We start from the raw sequence: 24,617 nt of genomic DNA on the forward strand, positions 1-24,617 counted from the left end.
ACTAGCTGTACCACTTCTGTATTTGTGTTTTCCTAAGGAGTCCCCTCCATCTGTCTCTCAAATTTTACAAAATGTGTCATTTTGAGCTTCACCGCTTTCTGACAAAACTTTTTCAATTCATTGTCACCTCAAACAACTTGGAACTCCCTCAAAAATGTGGTACAGCTGTTCAAGTAACTTTCACCAAGTAATGGATGACACAACCGATATTGGCTGGATCATAAATTCAAACATTTGAATGTAGATGTCCCCTCCCTTGTGAAAATTCATACCACCTTTTTGCCAGAACTTTGATTGAGAAAATTTAAGTTTGTTTAGTTATTAGACATGCATCATATTACACTTATAAAACAAAAGCTATTTAATAGTACCAGGGAGAAGTATGAGCATGTGATATTGATAATATGATACAAGCTTGCATAGTTATAACAGGTGTCCAACAACTTCACATCATGTTTCCTGAGCTGGGAGGATATTTAGAAAGCTTCAGTATCTGTGTCCCCTGAGCAATGTACAAGCCATATCAACTAATGTGGCAGCAAAATGTGGGGCAGTAGTTATCAGACATTTGTAAACCTTCTTCTTCTTTCCTAATAAGTGTGTCTGATTACTAGAATGACTCTCTTTCTTTGTTTTCAGAAATGTAATATTTTACACTTCACAAAATGAAAAATCACAGTACCCTATGACTGTAATGTTAGTGAGGCACAGTTGGAGTCAGTATACTCATTACAAATACCTGAGTGTTGCACTTTGTAGGGGTATGAAATGGAATGATCACATAGGCTCAGCCACAGGTAAAGTGGATGGCAGACTTCATTTTATTGGTAGAATACTGGGGAAATGCAATCAGTCTACAAAGGAGATAGCTAACAAATCACTTGTGTGACCCATTCTGAAATACTGATCAGATGTGTTAGACCTGTACCAAATAGGACTAACAGAGGATATTGAACAAATACAGAGAAGGCCAGCACAAATGGTCAGAGGTTTGTTTGCCCTATGGGAGAGTGTCACAGAGATACTGAAGAAACTAAACTGGCTGACTCTTGTAGATTGACATAAACTATCCTGAGAAAGCCTGCTTATAATGTTTTAATAATCAGCTTTAAATGATGACTCTAGGAATATACTACAACCCCTATGTATCATTCCCATAGGGATTGTGAGGGCAGGTTTATATTAGCAGCAGCATGCACAAAGCATTTAAACAATCATCCTTCCTTTGTTTCATTTGTGAATGGAGCAGGAAAAAATCCTGATAAATGGTACAATGGGACGTATCCTCTGCTGTGCACTGCACAGTGGTTTGCACAATATAGATGTAGACTGATAGATTTACATCCTATGTTTAGGTTTGGCTATGTAGACAACAATAACAAGCTATGGTTCAATGTGTCCAACAGCATCGGGGAGCTGCCTTGTCCACAGCATCATTGTCGGTTCACAAAAATGTGTAGTATGCTCAACACATCCATTCTCTTTCTGTGCCCATTAGAATGCATAGGGAAGTACATCTGATGGATAGGGCATAGTGTCACATCAAGAAATGTTCATTAGTGGCATCATGTTCATTAGAAGTGAAAAATTCTGTATGACTGAACAGTCAGGGTACCTCATTCTCTGTGGGCAAAATTGTGTGCTGGGTGCTATGCAGAAAGTGTCTTGACACCTGTGCTGGGATGTCATTTTCCAGGAGTACTGCAGTTCATATGAAAGTAGTTTTTATGTTGTTCACTGTTCCTTGTGGTATTGCAAGATTTCATGTCACTGAGTATCCAAAATAATTCCACACAAACATCTCGAGCATTATATGCAGGGGGACGAAAGGTCTATTATCACCTCGTCACCAGACAAAGTAGCTTTGCATTCTACTCCAGAATCCAAGAAAAATAAACATAACTGTGCAACAGTGAAAACTCTAGGTTGTAATATCAACAATATAAGGGAAAGATAGATAGCTGCTCACAGTAAAGATGACACATTGAGTTGCAGAATGAAAAATCATTAAGCACTATTGCCTGCCTTTTCCTTATATTGTTGTGAACATAACTGTCTGTCTGTCATGAACAAATTCCATCCATTGGGAAATTAATGTTGATATGCTTCTGGGATCACCAGGAAAGTCTCAGTTTCCTGTAATTTCCAATTTGAACAGTTATGACAGCAGTCTTGTCTGTCTGCAACATGTTTCAGAAAGTATAGTGTCTGGGAATTCGTGAGGTCATTGTGATTATACTTTTCTGGAAACCCAAACTTGATAGTTTGGGCCTACACCATTTCCAGATACGAAGATGAGTGAAAACTAGAAAATTTCAATCACAGTTCATGAAAGTTCACATAACAACTTAGATGCTCCAGCTGACGAGATACTCAACTTTGATATCCTTGAGGGTTGTTGCTTCAGAAAGTTCCAGAGCTTGGCATCACTGTTGTACTAATTTTTAAATAAAACACAGAGTATATTGCTTTTCTTGTCTTATATTGTGACCGATTATTATGTACACTGGTGGAATATACATCTGGCCATCTGACAGCCTCCGAAAGACAATAATGCAGACTGACTATGTGGCTCATGCACCGCTTTCTTTTATATAAAACCAAACAATTGAATACATTGTTAACTGTAAGATTTACAAGATTAGATGAATTTAGTTAGTTACACCACAAAGTGGGCCACATATTGCCCAACATGTTCTGATATTCAGTTTGGAAAAGTTTACTTAATTTCTTGTTTAATTTCAATAAAATTTACTGTACAACAATTTAAATTACATTTTAGTTAATTATAAACAAATCACTCTGAATAAAATATTGTTAACAATATTTTGGTTTGTTCTCAAGTAGAGTTATTATTTTAAATAATCATAATGAATAAACATCTAGCTTTTCAGAAATAGGGGAGAAGTGAATTTTCAAGAATATGTGGTGCAACATGACTGCACAGTTCATATCACAAAATTTCAAAGTTGGATTAATAACAAACAGTTTACTCTGCTTAGTAGCTAATATAAATCGGGTAGTATATTAATGTGAAATTTAATCTGAGATCATAAATTCATTTGTACTAGTAAGGGCAGTTTATTGCTGGAACATAACAGTATAAAGTCCAGAAAGTTAAAAATTCAAGCTAAAATGACCTCTTCAGAAAATATTGACATGAGGAGAAGACCTGATTTAAAGATGTACATCACATAACCCCATAAATCCACATGGCGCATTGCGATATACACCGGTTTATGAGCCTATAGGATTCTCCACACCAACCAAAAATTTGCAGTGACTTATCTAGTGATTCACAAATTATATTTTCTGTGTAGAATCAGGACAAGGTCACTCCTCTCCTAGATTTCGAAAACTAACCGCCATGTAAGTAGTGGTATGTATAGACATGAGAAGACGTGCAGAGATAGTGAACAATGGAGTAAGTGACCCCTGTTGAAAAGCGTATCAGTGAAGTAAGAGGGAGAACAACTATTTTCATCTCAAAAACTCTTCACACTGTGTGTGTGTGTGGGGGGGGGGGGGGGGGGAGTAAAATAGTTTATACTGTCTTACCTTGTAGCGGAGGTTATTTGGAACAAATGATGCTGTGATTGCTTGATAGCCTCAAGATAGAATGACTTCATCATTGGAATGTTGGAATGGAAAGCAAACAAGCTAGCAAAGAGAACAATAACTGCATTGGAATGAACAAACAGAAAACATGCACACTAAATTATGACATTATGGGTGAATGAAACAAACTATTATGTGGTGTACATAAATCAGATCCTTTCCCTTCCCCCCATTCTTCTTTTTGAGTACATGATACATTTTTGCATAATCTGCAAAAATAATTTGCAGTCCTTTAAATTGGTTTGTAGTTGGTATTCTCATCCAAAGTTAATCTTACATGAATGTTGGTTGATGAGCTATCTTATTTAAATAATTAAAAACAATTAATATTATGAAACATGGAAACTGCCTTATACCCACAAATTACACTTTTGCCAAATACATATTCTTGTTTACTGACAAAAATGTCCTTTTGGCAGGGAAATGGCCATGAGAGAGATTTCTTTGGTGATTCCAGTGTTTATATTCTTGATATATACAACAAAGGCATTTATCCAAATGATGGTGAAGCTAAGAAAGCCATTAGAAGAGCAGTTCAGCTGGAACATTTCACTGAGGATGCTGAGTACCTTGATCTTGTAGAGCAGTAAGTATAGACTGTTGTGCTTCTGTTACATTGCTGGAGAGAGACATAGATATGATTTTTTTTATAAGCAATTTGTTGAGAAAAATAAGTTTTACAGCAGTAAATAAAGTCACCATACGGAATTCACTTTGTGACAGGATTGACATGAATTCTATAGTCTCTTCTCAATAGCACCTGTCCCAATCACTGCAAAGCTGAATATGTAATTGAGTGTGTGATGATGATTGTTCATTTATGTACACAACACTTATTTTAGATTACATTAAAACGCACATTTTATTCTATGCGAAGTAAATGGGACCAGCTTATACATTACAAAAAATCATCGGGACAGTTGAGCACTATCCACTCCCACAATGCTTAACAGTCAGTCCAGTGGTGAAGTATTCAATTGTGGCACAAAATAAACAGAAGTCTGATGATAACTGGGTCCACAACATTTGTGAAATTTTTAAACTAAATCATTTCCGTTTTTGGCTGTTAAAACATTATTTATTGCAATTACAATTTCAACACAATGTCATTTTCAAGCTTTGTGGGATGCAATAACCCACTCAGTAATATAAAGCTCTGCCATGCTGTGTAAGAGCAGTTGCACGAGATTTTCATGAAATTTCGACTTCAGTGTTTACATCAATATTTCACCTATTCTGTAACGTATATAGTATATGTAACAGCCAATAAATTCACAACACCTCATGCAACTGCTCTTACACAGCATCACACAGGTTATATTACTGAATGGGTTACAACCTCCCACAATGCTTGAAAATGACATCATGTCATAATTGCAGTCCCAATAAATCATGTTTTAACAGCCAAAGCAGAAGTGATATCATTTGCAAAATAAGCTGCCCACATTTATACATAACTGTAACAGTTCTCCCATATCACAATGCCTGTTACAGGCAGTTGCACTCTGGTAGTTCATTTAATTCACGTATATTACATTTAACACTCTTGGTAATTATAACACAGTTAATTAATTTAGCCCACAAAGATTACTTGAAAGTAACTGAACATTACAGTAATTGAGTCTCGCAGTTCCTAGTGCATTTATTTTTTGCATATAAAATGTGTATAACTTAGGCATGAATCCACAATAAGCTCATGTCCAGCACAGGTGTTACTCCTTTACTTTCAAACTGCAGACTGGCAATTTTGGGTGATGTCTGGCTGCTTATAAATGGACATATGCTTTGAAATTTTTTGTTAAACTACAAGAACTCGTACGATTTTTATATGTAGAAACTGTTGCTAGTCAGAAATTAAAAAAAAAAAATACATGGGCACTATTTTTCTGCATTGTGGATCCTGTCATTTACTTGTATGAGTGCCATATTACAAATAATACTAAATTTCATGAAATTTTTAATTAGTGCTTTAATTAATCAATTCTGTATGTCAAACTGTACAAAAAAAATTAAGATTACAAAAGTATATCATTGAAGTACAGAATTTAACAGTAGTTATTACAAAATCTGCTCTGTAAAATGGTACGGGTTATGAACTTTTAAGTTAATTATTCCAGAGGATAATTAGTTATGTATTACTTAAGGTACTTTACAAGAAAGTAGGAATGGTTAATTTTCGAATGGTGTAGGTCACCCTTCTCGAATATGAGGATTAGCTCATGTAGTGAATGTAGTGCTTACTTTAATTAACTGTAATTTTAATTAACTGTGGCCTAATGAAAGTTAATTACACAAATGAATCAGAGCACTTGAAATAACAATCTGTTTAATAAATTTAAGTGAAAAATCTAAATAGGATATTGAGATTTTTAGGTAAATATTACATGTAGGCTTACCGTATGTCCTGGATTAGCCTGGACATTCATGGATTTTTAGTGCTGTTTGGGCTTTGAGAATGTTACGACTGGTAATGATTTTTCTAAAACCTTTGACCCAAATGTTCAACATTGTGTTTTTAAACATTGTTATGTGGCTGTCATCTCCCAGCAGACCTTGGAGCAAGCACTGACATTGAGGGGGAGGCGTGGCTACAGGTTCTGCGTCAGTCATTTGGCAACACAACAGAGGCAATGTGTTTATGTGTTGTCTTTGCATGTGAAGTAACTTGTGTCCACATTTTTTATCATTTTATCACTTTTTGTTTTTTGCAATGGGCAAAACAAAGTTTGCACTTAGTATTAATGTACATCTGGGAACAAATTTTTGGAAGTGCATAATCACAGTACCACTGTATCTTTTTATTGCACACTATTTACTGGAGAATTTTCTGTTGCAATAAAGGGAAAGATGATATTAAACACTGGGTGAAAACAGCTAAACATAATGATGCTATTAATGCTTCTGCTTCGTCAAACATAAAGATATATTTTTAAAGTAAAAGATGGGAATAACAGTGATCTAAGCTGTTCTGTTAAAGAGGCTACATTTTCATGCCATGCAACTAGACATGAATGCAGTTGCAAAATATCAGGGTGCACATCTAAACTGGTTAAAAAGTTATGTTACCCAAAACTTTCATCTGCTGGAACCAAATGTGAGGCAATTATTGTTAACATTATTTCACCATTTATTTTTGTTAATGTGTTGTGATCTTTGGAAAACATTAATTATGTAACAGTAATGATGGATAGCTCAAACAGAAGTGAAGTAAAACCTGTTCTGATTTTTGTAAACTATTTCAGTCTGGAGGAGCAAATTCAAGTTAAACTTTAAATTTTGATGAAGAGTCTGACAAACCTGTTTAAATTTTGACTAACTATCTTGTGCAGTCTGTGAAAAATACAGACTCGAAGAAGAGTTGGTTTGTTATATTGCTGATAACAGTTATGAGGAACATTTGATCTGCAGGAAGGAGTAGACTTTCAGTAGCTTCTGTTAAACATCTGCTAAATGTTAAAGTTAATTCAGAACTTCTTTGTTATGATTTTGTGATGTAATTAAAACAAACAAACCATTTCTGAAAAAAATTCCACTGCATAATTAAAGTTTAATGTTTCTGTGAACTGGTTATATTTTAAGGAAGTTCAAAATATGTCCTGAATTGGACACAAGAAATATGATAATATGTCCAGAGTTGGGCCCAAACAAATTTGGTAAGCCTAACTACATGTCAATAAAGAAACGTATTGCAAATGAGAGTAAACTTGAAAAAAAAAAAGGTTATTTACGGGGGAAAAGGATCCACCAGCTTCGTCATGCAGTGACGTGAAGGGTTGAGATCAATATTCAAGAGTTACAGCTCTATGTTTCATCGCAGAACAAAACCATAATTTCAGAATAAAAAAAGTTATCTAATGTATATACTGGAAATATCCATAAATTTCACATTATCTGGGTCAACTGAAGTTAGATCTTCATGAATCTTTTTAGGAACATTTTCAGAGGTCCACGTAAACAGAAGAATCCTGTGTAAAATTTCGACAACTTGCTGCAGATTACCTCATCCTGAATTAGAAGTATATTTAAATCTCCACATAAAAGACTGCTTTTACTGTACTGAGAAAACCACTGTCCCCAGTGTATGTGGAAAAATACAATGCAAAATATGAGCTATACTAAAACAGATAGCAATTGTTACTCCTAAACTGCAATTTATTCCTCATGCCATCATAACAGTCTGGTAAGGTAAATATAATAATTTTGGAAGTAAACCAAATAATGGAGAGTAAACAGAAAATGTACAAAATAAATAAGATATTTCAGAGGAATTCTTGTTTTTGTATGTCCTAGAGATGCTCTAGTGCAAGATTATACATCCCCTGGCTAAAACAGTATTCGACGTATTTGTGTTTAAGATATGTAAAACTGGAAAAAGTACAACATACAGGTTGTCCTAGAAGGAATTGTCAATATTCAGAGATATGACAGGGACAATAATTTGAAGCAAAAAGGTCTAGTACAAATGGGCTCTAAAATGAATATCTTAAGAGCTTTGAACACTGTGAAACACATTTCTTCAACTGAACAGATGCTCTTGTTTACTAGATAGTTTTTTTCTTATTTTGGTCCATGCTACCACCTTCCACAGTCTGGAAAGCTAAGAGCTTGCAGTAGAAGAAGTCCTCTCATATTACTGAACACTGACAATTCCTCTGTGTCCACCCTGTATACAAACAGTCAAACTCAAACTTGCAACCAAGATTAACAGAGTTATGCTAAAGTAACAGGAAATAGTGGCCAGATTATCTTGTACTAAAAACTTACTTGAACCAGGCAGACTGACAACTCTTAATAATTTAAGAAGCAAGTGAAATATTTCACAAAATTGTGAAAGTCGTGCCACATTTTTGTATACATGTACTAAACTACAGGTTAGCTGGTTAGCCAACATATGACCTCTCGTCTGAGCATAAAATCACCACCAGTTACAGCAATTTCACACCTATTCCTCTCAATTTTTCAGTGAATTACATTCTAGGTATATGCACCGTGATCTTGCGTGTTTTCTGTAATCTACTCACTTTCCTCTAGGTTATCATCTCTGCCTTTTCTAATCTCTTTAGCAATATGAAATAGGATAGACTGCTATTCACCATGTAGAGGAGGTGCTGAGCAGCAGAGAGGCTTATTTAAAAGTAGACTAACTTACCAGACAGCTTCTTTCTCAGATGTAGAAAAGCAGCATGTGCGCGCGCGCGCACACACACGCACACACACGCACACACACGCACACACACACACAGACACACACACACACACACACACACACACACACAACTCTCACGCATGTGGCAATTACTGCCTCCAGACGCTAAGAGTTGGGGCTTAGTGCCTGGAGATGACAATAGCTAAGTGTGTACGAGTTGTATGTGTATGAATACATATATCTGTGTGTGTGTGTGTTTACTACATCTGAAAGCTTAGGCTACTATTAAATGCCAATCTACTCTATTCATATTGTTGTTGTTAGATCCCAGATTTACCATTTTTTTTTTTTTTTTTTTTTTTTTTTTTTTTTTTTTTTTTTTTTTTTTTGCGTCTTGGAATTCTGAAAAGAATTTCATTGGTTCATTTACCACCCACTCACATACTTCAATGACCTGCATGTCTCTATTTCATTTCCGTTACTGTTACAATTACCTCTCCCACTCTACTCTTTTCCCTTATCAGTTTGTTTGTTTTCTGTCTCTCTTAGCAAGTCCCACAAGTAAGCTCTATTAGCTGGATAATTTTTAATGTTTTTCATATTAAAAGGCTATATCTCACTGCATAATTCAGAGCTCAGAATACACACTAATTGTAAAGTTTCCATTGCAGACACATCAAAAGTTTGTAGAAATATATTAATACCTTCAGCTGCTAACGGGCGTTGATATATATCAATGAGGACAGTTGAAAATGTGTGCCCCGACCGGGACTCGAACCCAGGATCTCCTTCTTACATGGCAGACACTCTATCCATCTGAGCCGCCTAGGCCACAGAGGATAGCACGACTGCAGGGGCTATCTCGTGCACACCTCCCATGAGACCCACATTCTCAGTTTGTATGTCCACACACTACATTCGTAGTCTCCCACCCCAAAACACTCATTACTCATGGAGGACATTCTTATCAAGCCCCATAAGAGTTCAGGGAATATGTGTGCATCTGCACAGAAGAAGAAGGTCATGGCCGGTGTTGCCAGAACTACATACTTACAGGGATATGGTGTCTGTTTGTTTGGACATGTCTGAAAGAACAGACACCATTGATGACCTGCAGCTGTCTAGAATGAAATTAGAATTATATTAATACCTTCAGCTGCTTATGAGCGTTGATATATATCAACAGGGACAGGTGAAAATGTGTGCCCTGACCGGGACTCGAACCCGGGATCTCCTGCTTACATGGCAGACGATTTATCCATCTGAGCCACCGAGGGCACAGAAGATAATGTGACTGAAGAGACTGTCTGGTAAGAACGTCTTCCACGAGTAATGAGTGTGTTGGCGTGGGACACTACGAATGTAGTGTGTGGACATACAAGGTGAGAATGTGGGTCTCGTGGGAGGCGTGCATGAAATAGTCCCTGCAGTCACACTATCTTCTGTGCCCTCGGTGGCTCAGATGGATAAAGCATCTGCCATGTAAGCAGAAGATCCCGGGTTCGAGTCCCGGTCAGGGCACGCATTTTCACCTGTCCCTGTTGATATATATCAACGCCCATTAGCAACTGAAGGTATTAATATAATTCTACTTTGATCTAGACAACTGCAGGTCATCAATGGTATCTGTTCTTTCGGACATGTCCGACAAAACAGACATGATATCCCTATAAGTACATCAAAAGTTTGGTTTTGAAAACCCTTTTTAATTTACCGAATGTTTTTGAGGTCGTTTTTACAATTATTATTATTTCTTTCTTTGTATATCTAGTTGTTTTCTTCAACTGCCATAAATACTCATTACCTAGTTCTGTGGCTTCCACATTAATTTGTACTATTTTCTTTTTGATATGTTGACTGCATGTTATTTTAATTTTATTGTAATTGATTTCCAGTCCTACTTTCTAACTTGGTCTTGTAAGTTTTATCTTGCATTGCTGAAGTTTGAAAGCAAAGCTTTTATCAGCCTGAATGTTGGTTTCAATAGTACAGTGCTTTATGAGGCATGTACATCTGGTTCTAATACATTTTCCACAGGCCACTACACTGTGCACAGCAGAGGGTACCTTTTGCTGCTTCTGATCATTTCTTTTCGTGTTTCACCCCTGAATAGAGCAAGGGAAAAACGACTGTCTATATGCCTTCTTATGGCCTCTAATTTCTTTTATATTATCTTCGTGGTCCTTATGCGAAATGTATGTTGGCACCAGTAGAATCGTTCTGCAGGCACCTTCAAGTGCCGGTTCTCTAAACTTACTCTATTGTGTTTGATGAAAAGAACATCATCTTCCCTTCAGGGTTTCCCACATGAGTTCAAGAAACATCTCCTTAATACTCAAGTGTTTATTGAACCTACCAATAACAAATCTAGCAGTATAACTCTGAATTGCTTTGATGTCTTTCTTAAATACAACCTGGTGGGGATCCCAAACACTCAAGCAGTATTCATGAATGGGTCACACTAGTGTTCAACACATGGTCTCCTTTATAGATAAGTTATGCTCTCCTAAAAGTCACCCAATAAATTAGAATCAACAATTCGTCTCCCCTATTACCATCCTTACATGTTTGTTCCTTTTCATATCACTTTGCAATGCACTAAAGCTGTATTTGAACATTTTGGGATTATTTTTCCTACTCATCTGCGTTAACTTACATTTTTCTACATTTAGAGCAAGCTGCCATTTATCACACCAACTAGAAATTTTGCCTAAGTCATCTTGTTTCCTTCTACTCTAACGATGTTGACAATAAGAAGTGATGTGAAGTTGGATTGCAAAACTCACACCTCTCTCCCATAGGTTGACTCACTTGGTATGTACAGTTGATCTTGTTCTCTTGAATTACGGCTACGTCGATCTCCAAAAACTACTTCTCTGAAGAATACTGCTGGTTAATAGGAATTTATAAGATCTGTCTCTCTACTTTTGAAATAATTTAGTACTCGAAGAATACTTTTAGTTCAGTCTTGGTATATTTCAACTTCTACAAATAATATATTCACCATTTCTCACATCAGTATTTAAATGTATACAAGTCAACCGATTCATCTTGCATTAGACTTGATAAAATACATCTGCAATAAAGTATGTTTAACAACTACATAATTTATGAATCCCGTCTTGTCCCTAGTGAGTCCAATACGTGAAGTACATTTAACAACGTTTCAACTGTTCATCTTTTCTCTCAACGATATAAAACACTATAAGATACATAAACAGTCCTTGTTCTTCCAATACAACTTCCATGGCGTGAGCAGCAAGCACTTGTCAATGCCGTTCAACTGTCGGGTCTCCGTTGTGCTCATGCCTCCTTTCGAGCCTGCACACACAAACATGTGTCGTACAGTATGTACGTTCTCTCTCACTTATTTTTAAAAATATCATGTACTCGAGACGGTAGAAGGGCAAGTGATTCTAGAATTTACACAGTAATTCTTGAATCACTACCTATACATACTCATTACCTATACATACTCATTATGCACATTAGTATACATTCCACATTTTTTATTATCCATTTATTTACTATTTAACTCTTCTTTTTTCATTCAACTTTGATAATAACAACTTGAGCATTTCACCTAATTTTGGAGTCAGTTCTTTTATATCTAAGAATCGAGCGGACAACATTTCTGATTTTCAATCGTAAACTCCAGGTGTTATATACACTTGATTATTTCATCCTTTATTCTAATTCTTTGTACTATTTTTTCTTTAGCTCATACTAGTTTCATTATTCACAGTAATTTGTAGTCTGGAGGAACTCTGGGCAAATGAAAGTGTTCTTTCCGACACTCATGACACATAATAATGCTAGTGGTATACAGAATTCAAACTTACCGGAATAATTCCTATATAATGTGTGACTTCTGTCATGAATACTGTCCTTTTCCCCTAGGATCAGTACCTATACCTTACGTGTGGGTTGATCCTATGAGTGCACTTCCTCCTTACGTTCCAGTAGGGACACCCCTTTATAACAAATCGCTAGTCTTCAGGCCACAGGTCATCCTATCTCTAAGTAGGTACGGCTGCCCTATATCCTTAGCAAATGCCCCCCTTATCCTTTGTGAGTAGGCCTTGTGGTTCATTGCCCTAGTATACATCTTTATGTATACTATAATTAAATATTTCCTAGTAAAAATAAAAATCTCTTTTACTCTTCACTCTCACTTCTTAATACTTCATTTAGTCCCTGGAGTCATCTACTTTTCGACTTCTTTACTCTTAACAGATACTATGTCTACCTATGCTTCAACTTGACATTCCTTAATAATTATCACAATTGATTCTTCTCAAGTTTATGCTCTCTTTCCTTACTCACACCTCCTTCTTATATACTCGACGTGGAATCCTTCTAGTTTTTTTATATGTACATATAAATGTGATACTGAATCATCTTAGTTCTTTTATGTATATGTACATTTTCCTATATATACGTGCGATGTAGAACTGTCACAGTAAACAACAATGTGTGCATATTTCCCGATGTACATAAACCTTCCCCCTCCAACACTTGACTGTTCTCACCTTTTGACAGGTTTCTAGTCAGTAGTTTCATTGTTTGCATACCCGTGTATCTTAGTGTGTATGCTGATGCGTGTTTGTGCAGCCTGATTCTTCGGTCTGCTTATTTGAAGATAAGTTGTAGGTTATTGGAAACTACGGAAACCAGGAAGGAATTCTGCGATAGAAGTAGATGAATGTGGAAAGAGGGAGAAATAGATAGGTCCACAAACGAGAACTAAAAAAGGAAAAAAATAGATGTGGTTGCAAAGATCGAAGAAGAGAAAGAAGACAGCCCCAAAGCCAGGAGACACTTCCCACCCACCCCCTTCCCCAGGACCTCTACCTTACCGGTACTTGAGTGAGAAGCTGGAAGAGGTATGGTGTTAAATCATCTCCTACAGAATGAACATTTCCACCTTTACCTTTGAGGTCCCCGAAGAAAATCTTAGCAACCCTATGGAAAGGGCAAATGGTGAAGAATCAGACACACTTGTTTGCGAGGGTTGTTTGAAAGGTGTGATGTGTTTTTGGGTTAGTCATGATTTATCTGTTAGTGTAAATCATGCTTTTACCTACACTACCCACCCCCTTTCAAAATCGATACAAACCCTTCCGTCTACGTCACATCCCATGAAGTATTCTGTACCAAATATAAAATTATATATACCTTTATCACAGTCATTTAACTAGTCATATAATATTATGTTTTCCACAAATATAATAGTCCATTCAGTTTACTAGAAAAATTATGCTTCAATGACTTTAACTCGATTATCTTACATTCAGTGTGAGAATGGTATTCTCACGAAATCGGAAATTATTTCAAAAGTTATGTGCCAGGTATGGTTCTCCCTATTTACTTAGGACTAGGATTACCAGGCAACTTTCAAGAAAACTATTTTTTAGAATCATTCATAGTAATAGATTTACTGACGTTGACTTTAACCAGACTTCTGTTGACAGATCTGTACAGAAGCTGGTGAATCGATTACTTACAAAGACTAATTCAGGCAAAAATAAAACCTAACTACACTCCTGGAAATGGAAAAAAGAACACATTGACACCGGTGTGTCAGACCCACCATACTTGCTCCGGACACTGCGAGAGGGCTGTACAAGCAATGATCACACGCACAGCACAGCGGACACACCAGGAACCGCGGTGTTGGCCGTCGAATGGCGCTAGCTGCGCAGCATTTGTGCACCGCCGCCGTCAGTGTCAGCCAGTTTGCCGTGGCATACGGAGCTCCATCGCAGTCTTTAACACTGGTAGCATGCCGCGACAGTGTGGACGTGAACCGTATGTGCAGTTGACGGACTTTGAGCGAGGGCATATAGTGGGCATGCGGGAGGCCGGGTGGACGTACCGCCGAATCGCTCAACACGTGGGGCGTGAGGTCTCCACAGTACATCGATGTTGTCGCCAGTGGTTGGCGGAAGGTGCACGTGCCCATCGACCTGGGACCGGACAGCAGTAACGCACGGGTGCACGCCAAGACCGTAGGATCCTACGCAGTGCCGTAGGGGACCGCACCGCCACTTCCCAGCAAATTAGGGACACTGTTGCTCCTGGGGTATCGGCGAGGACCATTCGCAACCGTCTCCATGAAGCTGGGCTACGGTCCCGCACACCGTTAGGCCGTCTTCCGCTCACGCCCCAACATCGTGCAGCCCGCCTCCAGTGGTGTCGCGACAGGCGTGAATGGAGGGATGAATGGAGACGTGTCGTCTTCAGCGATGAGAGTCGCTTCTGCCTTGGTGCCAATGATGGTCGTATGCGTGTTTGGCGCTGTGCAGGTGAGCGCCACAATCAGGACTGCATACGACCGAGGCACACAGGGCCAACACTCGGCATCATGGTGTGGGGAGCGATCTCCTACACTGGCCGTACACCACTGGTGATCGTCGAGGGGACACTGAATAGTGCACGGTACATCCAAAGCGTCATCGAACCCATCGTTCTACCATTCCTAGACCGGCAAGGGAACTTGCTGTTCCAACAGGACAATGCATGTCCGCATGTATCCCGTGCCACCCAACGTGCTCTAGAAGGTGTAAGTCAACTACCCTGGCCAGCAAGATCTCCGGATCTGTCCCCCATTGAGCATGTTTGGGACTGGATGAAGCGTCGTCTCACGCGGTCTGCACGTCCAGCACAAACGCTGGTCCAACTGAGGCGCCAGGTGGAAATGGCATGGCAAGCCGTTCCACAGGACTACATCCAGAATCTCTACGATCGTCTCCATGGGAGAATAGCAGCCTGCATTGCTGCGAAAGGTGGATATACACTGTACTAGTGCCGACATTGTGCATGCTCTGTTGCCTGTGTCTATGTGCCTGTGGTTCTGTCAGTGTGATCATGTGATGTATCTGACCCCAGGAATGTGTCAATAAAGTTTCCCCTTCCTGGGACAATGAATTCACGGTGTTCTTATTTCAATTTCCAGGAGTGTATATGTGGAGAGCGGGAGAGACTGGTTGGCCAGGCAGATTTAGTCTATCTTACCTCAGAGGTAATGTGTGCACCAATTCCCATCTCATGTCGCCGTCTAGCAAGTCAGAATAAGTTTGGATAAGACAGGACGAGTCATGAGGACAGGTAGGGGCACCCCTGGAATAACCAAGGATGATGCAATCAAAATTCCTAGCAGGCACAGCTCTCTAACAGCTGTTTTGATCAGCATGATAAGCTATGTTAAGGACTTGTTCCAAGAATTCATAGACAGCTGTTTCAAGTTCAACAGTTTTTTCTGAATCATTCAGACCAATAATGAGTATTGTGTTGTTGAAGCTCCCAGGTGTTGAGTTTGCTGATGTCACAGAAGCTTTCCCATATTTTCATGGAGCATCTGTTCATCTCCAGGCAATGATATTTATTTTTGCTGGAAGATCCCATCATGCTGCTTTGGTCTACCTATACATCCAATATTTTCACATAAAAGTGACAGACATGATTAAAAATCCTTAAACACCACAACAAAATTCTTATTCAGGAGTTAAAACATTATTTCATACATGTCTTCTTCATGTACTTTAAAAAAGCTATATATTAACTACCCTGCTGCTCAGTTGTATATGTCATCCTGTCTATAAAATGATTTTTATATTGCTGAAACAGTAATAGAATTTTCAAGTTCAAGGCCAATATTTATGATTCAGTGAGCTGAATCGGTGTTGGCTTATCTTTGTTTAGTGGTTGTGTACGGGAAATCATCACGGCAGTGGGATATGAATTAGTGCAAAATTGCAGCAGCTATTTACAGACACTTAGAAGTGCAATCTTGCATGTAACAAAGAAGTGAGCAAAAGCATCTCAATAACTTTGCCAAAGAATGTAAGCTAGCCCAATTGTTGTTCTGGACAATACTATAGCTTAAAGCTGATTGAACACAGCAGAAATGTAATTAAGAGAATCTCACTCCCTTATTTAGAAATAAATCACACTCTCCTGGCCATTTATACTTAAAAAACTGGACAAAAAATTATCCAAGGAAGTCTGAAAGCTTGTTTCCAAGTTTTCAGAATGAGGTAAAAGGTCCTACAGTGCATGTGTCAACTGCTTGAAGACATGTATATGAAGAAGTAAAAGTTATTGTGGTTACTATGTAACACAACTGTCTACTTCCTTTTCACACTATTGGTACCTGAAGAAAAACAAGTGAGTTAATTCCAGTGATGACAGATACCCTAAAAAAGTAATAGTAAGAGAGGAATTATTGTCTGTTTCTTATGTTCTTCTCTCTTGATAGCTTCTGAGCTCCTTTCATTGGTTCTTCTTTCTCTTTCTATGTACATAACTTTGAATACTCCAAAATGTACAGAAAAGCCATTCTACAAGTATTAACGTACTAGAAACTACTAAACAAAATAATGTAATCAGTTTAATTGTGAATAATTTTTTCCCATGAAAAATCTTGCTTTACTGTAGATGAAGATTTGTCCTTTCTGCACATATTGGTGTTTGTAAAAAATTTCAGTGTTAATTTAATCTATGTTGCTTTATAATAGTTGACCATTAAAGAATGTGCACACAACTTATTGTGTCACGTGAAATGTGCAACAGTTTGAAATCCTGTGCAGTCTCAATGAACAAAGCCAGATGTCAGTCTATAAGTTGCTTCATTTATATTTGTTTACTTACACATGTCTAGAACAAACTATATTACAAAATAGATATACATAATTACATTCCATGTGGTGCCCAGAATACCGCTGTATGAACTACCTTGTCATTGGAGACAACAGTTCATCCATCGAGACAAGTTGTGCCAGTTCGGTGCAGTTGAGTAGGTGCTGGTGGTGTTGAGGTTCACCACACTCACATAGCTCATCCTCTGATATACAGGGTGTTACAAAAAGGTACGGCCAAACTTTCAGGAGACATTCCTCACACACAAATAAAGAAAAGATGTTGTGAGAACATGTGTCCGGAAACGCTTAATTTCCATGTTAGAGCTCATTTTAGTTTTGTCAGTCAGTACTGTACTTCCTCGATTCACCGCCAGTTGGCCCAGTTGAAGGAAGGTAATGTTGACTTCGGTGCTCGTGTTGACATGCGACTCATTGCTCTACAGTACTAGCATCATGCACATCAGTACGTAGCATCAACAGGTTAGTGTTCATCACGAACCTGGTTTTGCAGTCAGTGCAATGTTTACAAATGTGGAGTTTGCAGATGCCCATTTGATGTATGGATTAGCATGGGGCAATAGCCGTGGCACGGTACGTTTGTATCGAGACAGATTTCCAGAATGAAGGTGTCCCGACAGGAAGACATTCGAAGCACTTGACCGGCGTCTTAGGGAGCACGGAACATTCCAGCCTATGACTCGCGACTGGGGAAGACCTAGAACGACGAGGACACCTGCAATGGACGAGGCAATTCTTCGTGCAGTTGACGATAACCCTAATGTCAGCGTCAGAGAAGTTGCTGCTGTACAAGGTAACGTTGACCACGTCACTGTATGGAGAGTGCTACGGGAGGACCAGTTGTTTCCGTACCACGTACAGCGTGTGCAGGCACTATCAGCAGCTGATTGGCCTCCACGAGTACACTTCTGTGAATGGTTCATCCTCATTTCAGTGCAAATGTTCTCTTTACGGATGAGGTTTCATTCCAACGTGATCAAATTGTAAATTTTCACAATCAACATGTGTGGGCTGATGAGAATCCGCACGCAACTGTGCAATCACGTCATCAACACAGATTTTCTGTGAACGTTTGGGCAGGCATTGTTGGTGATGTCTTGATTGGTCCCCATGTTCTTCCACCTATGCTCAATGGAGCACGTTATCATGATTTCATACGGGATACTCTACCTGTGCTGCTAGAACATGTGCCTTTACAAGCACGACACAACATGTGGTTAATGCGCGATGGAGCTCCTGCACATTTCAGTCGAAGTGTTCGTACGGTTCTCAACAACAGATTCGGTTACCGATGGATTGGTAGAGGCGGACCAATTCCGTGGCCTCCACGCTCTCCTGACCTCAACCCTCTTGACTTTCATTGGTGGGGGCATTTGAAAGCTCTTGTCTCCGCAACCCCGGTACCAAATGTAGAGACGCTTCGTGCTCGTATTGTGGACGGCTGTGATACAATACGCCATTCTCCAGGGCTGCATCAGCGCATCAGGGATTCCATGCGACGGAGGGTGGATGCATGTATCCTCGCTAACAGAGGACATTTTGAACATTTCCTGTAACAAAGTGTTTGAAGTCACGCTGGAACGTTCTGTTGCCGTGTGTTTCCATTCCATGATTAATGTGATTTGAAGAGAAGTAATAAAATGAGCTCTAATGTGGAAAGTAAGCGTTTCCGGACACATGTCCACATAACATATTTTCTTTCTTTGTGTGTGAGGAATGTTTCCTGAAAGTTTGGCCGTACCTTTTTGTAACACCCTGTATATTCCCATTTATTCATGTTTACCTTACACCGAAATGTTCCAGTTCTCAGTCTATTGAGGACCTTCCATGTCTTGCTTCACTGAAAACGTTAGATATTGATCCCATTTTATACTCAGCCCACAGAGGGGGTAAAATGCTTTTCAGAGGAGGAGTGTATATAGTTTTAAGAAAACCTATTAAGTTATCAAACTTTGTGAGCTTCTTTGAAACATACTACTGTTTGGTCAAAACTGACTGTTAGGCTTGCACTTTTAGTAGCCTGGGAATTACATGTTTTAGGCAGACAGCACGAAGACTTTATGTGGAATGAGACTAAGATCCACAAATAAATAAAGTTAGAAGATAATAAGCTAGTTTCTGAGTTTGATGAGAAACTAGTTAGCAGTCATAAAACAGCTAGCTTTAGTGATATAAAGGTGGAGAAAATAAACAAATCTGGAAAAGTAACACATTAATACACTACAACAGATAGCCCCTTAATAATGTGAGCAGTCTTGTTTCTTTTGTGTGGAAGTGGTATATTTAATTCCTCAGTACACTGACTGTGTATGACAGCAACTGACATTACTGTTCATTTCTCTTATTAGTATTCAAATTTCATATGCAGTCTTCTTGTACACAAAGTACCTCTGGTACTCTCAGAATGACACAGCACACTAGATGTAAAGTTTAATAGAGTTCTGTTGTTCAGAGGATTTATCTAAATGACATTCCATATCTCTTTGCAGTAATCTGGAGGAAGCACTCAGAGAATTTCATCCAGACATAATAGTTTATAATGCAGGAACAGATATCCTTGATGGAGATAGGCTTGGTCTTCTGTCTGTTTCTTCACAGGTAAGGTAAAGTGAATGTAGCAGTAATTTATTTAGTTTTTAGCTGTTGCTACAAATATCTTTCTACAGTGTAGACGTCAGGGGACACACATCTTGGAAATTTAAAACTTCAAGTGACCCAACAGGTGGAGTGACAAAGCATCAAAACTTGGCAGACTAGAAATGGTCAATAATTTTGTGGTAATAGGAGGCACATACTTCTGTGAAGCACTGTACTAGTTATCAAATTAGAATTAATATGATTAATGCACTGACAGTTTCAGCGACAATTCACTATATATTGAATGCGTGCAACCCAAGAATTCTTCAGAAGAATTCGTATTCAAGGTTCATTTTTGTTAGCTGTTGTAGGGGAAGGAATCTGTTCTGAAACTCACAGCAGTTATCCATTAATGTTCAGGTTAGCTTATAATGGACTACAGAAGGTGTGGCACCTCATTCTCATACTTAAAAATAATGACCGAACAGAAGTCATACATGAAATGATGCTAAACTGTTTTTGAGGATTATTTCTCTAATATGGAGCAATAACTGTCCCTTAAGATACACCTTGTCAAATTCATTGTCAAACATCTGCGAACTTATGCCTAGGTCATGTGAATCCCATGTCAAGAACTATTTTAAACAGATGCAGAATGCAGTTTGTGGTGTTCAATTACTCTCCATTTCAGTATGCACTCTGTTGCTGCCACAATTATATCACTTGTATAGCAGACTTTTAAATTTAATTCAAGGCAATCAAGGTATGCACAGAAAGAATGTCTTCTTCGTATACTACCCTGAGGCAGGTGTTTAATACTTCATTAATTAAATGTATGTCAGTACCTGGCTACCAAACTTGTCTCATGTAAAATCTCTTTGATATTTCATGTAAGGCTTATTTGTCATTTAGGTATTCTAACTTACACTGGTCAGTTTGTTTGATGATAACAGTACAGCTGATGTATCTTACAGACTCCTATTTGTCAATACTTTTTGTGTGTACTACCAGCGGTTCTTCTGCCAAGTTTGCACTACTAACCTGGAAAAGGAGGGGGATGGGGGTGGAGGCACTATGTGGCAGAGATTGGCTTAATGCAAACTAAGGGTTTAGTGTTAGTTCTAGAGCTTTTTCTATCAAACAAAGTGTGAACTTAACCAAACCATTATGCAAGGTTGTAATGGTTTGCAGGATGTGAGCAAAAACAATTTCAGAATGTCTGAGGCTATATGGATGTTTAACATGTAAGTATCTGTCACAGCAGATGTTTTGATGCTTTGTCTCATTTCTGGAAATGTATTCTTTATTTCAAAGAGAAAAAACAAAAATATTTTTGTCCCTCTTTTTCTTTTTCCTCAGATATATTTATCGTTGACAAGTTTACAGGGAGAAAAACACTTTTTGCATTTTTTGCAACAAAAATTTTAAAAAAATGAGTGAAACAAGTGGCAGAAGTTGGGTTTTCCTGTAATTATGTTTCACTGAAACATGCCAGATTTACTTGCTATGAATATGAATATTACAGACACCTTGCTCCTTGCTTGGAAGGTTGAATGAATAAAACTGTGTGTGTGTACACATATGATCGGAAGGAGAGAGGGGGAGGGAGGGGGGGGGTTGAAAAAGAGAAATTGAAAATAAGTATAAATCACTGTACACCATCTGATCAAAAGTATCCAGACACCTATTAGTGGACATTAATATGAGCTGTATCCACCATTTGCCCTTTTGGTGGCTTGAACTCTGCCTGGGACACTTTCAATGAGGTGTCGGTGTCTGGAGGAATGGCAGGCTGATACAAACAGTCAGTCATCATCTCAGAACTGTTTCTCTACTGTTTGTGGTATACAGTTTCTCAAATGTGTTTACATCTTTATGCATTTAATGCTTTCTTTTAAAAGCACAACAAGGTAACAACATTCATAACCATGAAAACCACCCCTGTACTGTAACACCACCATCTCTGTAGCACATTCTAAATTTAGATGAACAAAAAACTTCTACAGCCACTAGTAATATTAGATTTAGGCACACTTCATCAGTTGTTGCTGTGGGTGTTGTGCTTCTTCATTGAATAAGGTCACTGGCTCCAGTGATAGTTTTAATCACATATGTTTATCGTAGTCCTTTTTTATACTAGGTGGTCAGAAACAGTCTAAAAAGCTTGTAAGAGTATTGCAGGATAGGTTGTGCTGAGAAGTAATTGTTAAGAAAAAAATTGATACATTGTGCCATTTTTTGAATTAATTAGCATTGAAGTCAGCCATTCCGGCTGCTGCGCGTGCATATTCAAGCAACCTTCCAGAGGCAATTTTGTAACATGTTCTTTGTCTGGTTTCCTAAAACTTAACAAGAGAGTGATACAAAAATTGGACATGGTATGGTAGGAAGGATCAAACATGAGCTAAAGGCTGAGCAGTTTCATGGATTATCATCATACTGCGTGAACAACTGACAGGAATTGCATCTGGCGGGCCACTTGAATTTGCACACACAACAGCCTGATTGGCTAACTTTGTTGCTAATTAACTCAGAAATAGTGAAATGTGTTGGATTTATTTTTCATGCCACTTATTTCTCAGCAGAGTCTACCTTGTAACACTCTTACAAGCTTTCAGGACTGTTCCTGATCACCGTATATTTCTCCAATGCCATAGTGAAAATCACTTTCTTACTTTATTGAACTTCCAGTGGAATAGTGGTGTGCATACACCAGCACTATTTTGTGAAAGAACACATTAATCTCAGATGCAGTGAGACTAGACACCATGCTACCTGCATTCTTTTCATAATGTATTTATAATCCTGTTTGGTAATCATTTGCAAGTATTCCAATGTTCTTGATGAATTGTGTATGCAGTAAGTAACACTCAGTCTCTTTTTGCAGGGTATTATACGCAGAGATGAACTGGTATTCATGAAGGCTAATGAGCGTCACATACCTGTTGTAATGCTGACGAGTGGTGGTTACCTCAAGAGAACTGCTCGTATCATAGCTGAATCCATTATCAATCTCTACGATAAAGGCCTTATTTCAGGGCCTACTGTGTAATTTTTGTCCCCCACTGTCTTCATTCTGTTGTTCAATTATGCTTGTAATTAATGTGCCAAAGTCCGTACCTTCAAAAAAGTCCAGGGGGCTCATTAATATTCACCTATTACATATTGGTGTCAACAACTCACTCTTGCACAGATATATTAACTAATGTTTATAGAATTGTTTACATAAATGCAAGAATTTATTGAAGGATATAAAAGCTTTATCATCCAAAAGAATTAGTTGTTTATTGAATATAAAAGAGTAAGTGTTCTGCCATCTACATCAGGGTTGTGAAATTTCATAAATGTAGTAGATATTTTCACAATAAATAGTTTGTTAACATAATGTTTGCTCATGGCTGGAATGGCCAACCTGTAGTTGACATGATGCCTTATATATTTTCAGTATTTAGTGTTTCAAACACGAAGAAAACTAATTGGTGATGGGCCTAACAAATTAGGACAAAACTTTAATTGCACATTATAGACTGTATCAACAGATAATTTTATAAAACCTTATGTGTGAAATAGCCATAGCATTCTTGCCCAGATTTTTAAATCCTTGTATTTTTATTGTAATAAATAAAATGTTGGTAGATTGCATAACCTGTTTTTCTTATCTGTTAAGAACCTATTTCCTGATCGATCATTCTACGAGGGCCAAAGGAAATACAAAACAACTAATTAATTGTAGAGTTTGTCTGATATGTCCCACTTTGGTATCTTGTTTTTGTTTGAGGTAATCAAAAAAGTTCCATGAGTGATTTTATTCCTGGTATATAAGTGATGTCGGTGCAGTAACTATGGTGGCAGCTTGAACTAAAAACTGTAAATAGCAGATGTGCATTCAACCAGTCAGTTGCAGCAGACAGTGTTAAGCAGTGGACATGTGACCATTGTGTGTTAATGTTCTATCATAAATCACAATGAAGCAACATTTCTGAATCAAGTGTTCAGGACATTCTCCAGAATATTTTGAAAAAGCGTAAATTGTATGCAAAGTTTGCCCTGTACACCTTGACTACCAAACAAAAACAACATGCAGACACCTGTCGTGACTTGATTGAAATGCAAAACATAGACAGTTCTTTTCTTGTTAAAAATCAGCATGGGTGATGAGCATGCCAGGCTGGTCCCGGCGGGGATTCGAATCCTCCCTTGGGCATGGCTGTGTGTGTTTGTCCTTAGGATAATTTAGGTTAAGTAGTGTGTAAGCTTAGGAACTGATGACCTTAGCAGTTAAGTCCCATAAGATTTCACACACTTTTGAACATTTGATGACAAAATGTGGACAATCACATTAAAGTGTCTGACAACATAACTGACATTCAAGCCATTGTGACATGCGAACTGAGTAACATTACAAAAAGGAGTTTTAACATCTCACTTACACAGTGAATTGACATCACTTAGTTCTGGTACTACGGATGGAGAGAAATTATGGGCAAAGTTTAAGCACATTATAAAACGTGGTCTGGAAAGTTATGTGCCTAATAACTGGATAAAGGATGGAAAAGATTTGCCATGGTTTATTAATGAAATTCAGAAGATGCTGAGGAAGCAGAAAGTGTTGCGCT

The 24,617-nt window shown here is 38.1% G+C and overlaps 1 protein-coding gene and 1 non-coding gene across 2 annotated transcripts in view; both read left to right on the forward strand.

Moving 5' to 3' along the window:
* LOC126412699 (histone deacetylase 11) overlaps nucleotides 1-23,646 on the forward strand; it is an 83,153-nt gene extending 59,507 nt beyond the window's left edge. Inside the window, exons 6-8 of the mRNA XM_050082416.1 lie at nucleotides 4,038-4,204; nucleotides 19,914-20,022; nucleotides 22,889-23,646. Of these exons, the coding sequence (XP_049938373.1) occupies nucleotides 4,038-4,204; nucleotides 19,914-20,022; nucleotides 22,889-23,053 (441 nt within the window). The 3' untranslated portion in view covers nucleotides 23,054-23,646. The remainder of the gene's footprint in view (nucleotides 1-4,037; nucleotides 4,205-19,913; nucleotides 20,023-22,888) is intronic.
* Nucleotides 10,211-10,285, forward strand: Trnat-ugu (transfer RNA threonine (anticodon UGU)). Its single transcript has one exon. It is a non-coding gene; the product is annotated as a tRNA-Thr (tRNA).
* Nucleotides 23,647-24,617: the final 971 nt, after the last annotated feature.

The sequence above is a fragment of the Schistocerca serialis genome, chromosome 7 (genome assembly GCF_023864345.2).
Source record: "Schistocerca serialis cubense isolate TAMUIC-IGC-003099 chromosome 7, iqSchSeri2.2, whole genome shotgun sequence".
NCBI classification, from domain to species: Eukaryota; Metazoa; Arthropoda; class Insecta; order Orthoptera; family Acrididae; genus Schistocerca; species Schistocerca serialis.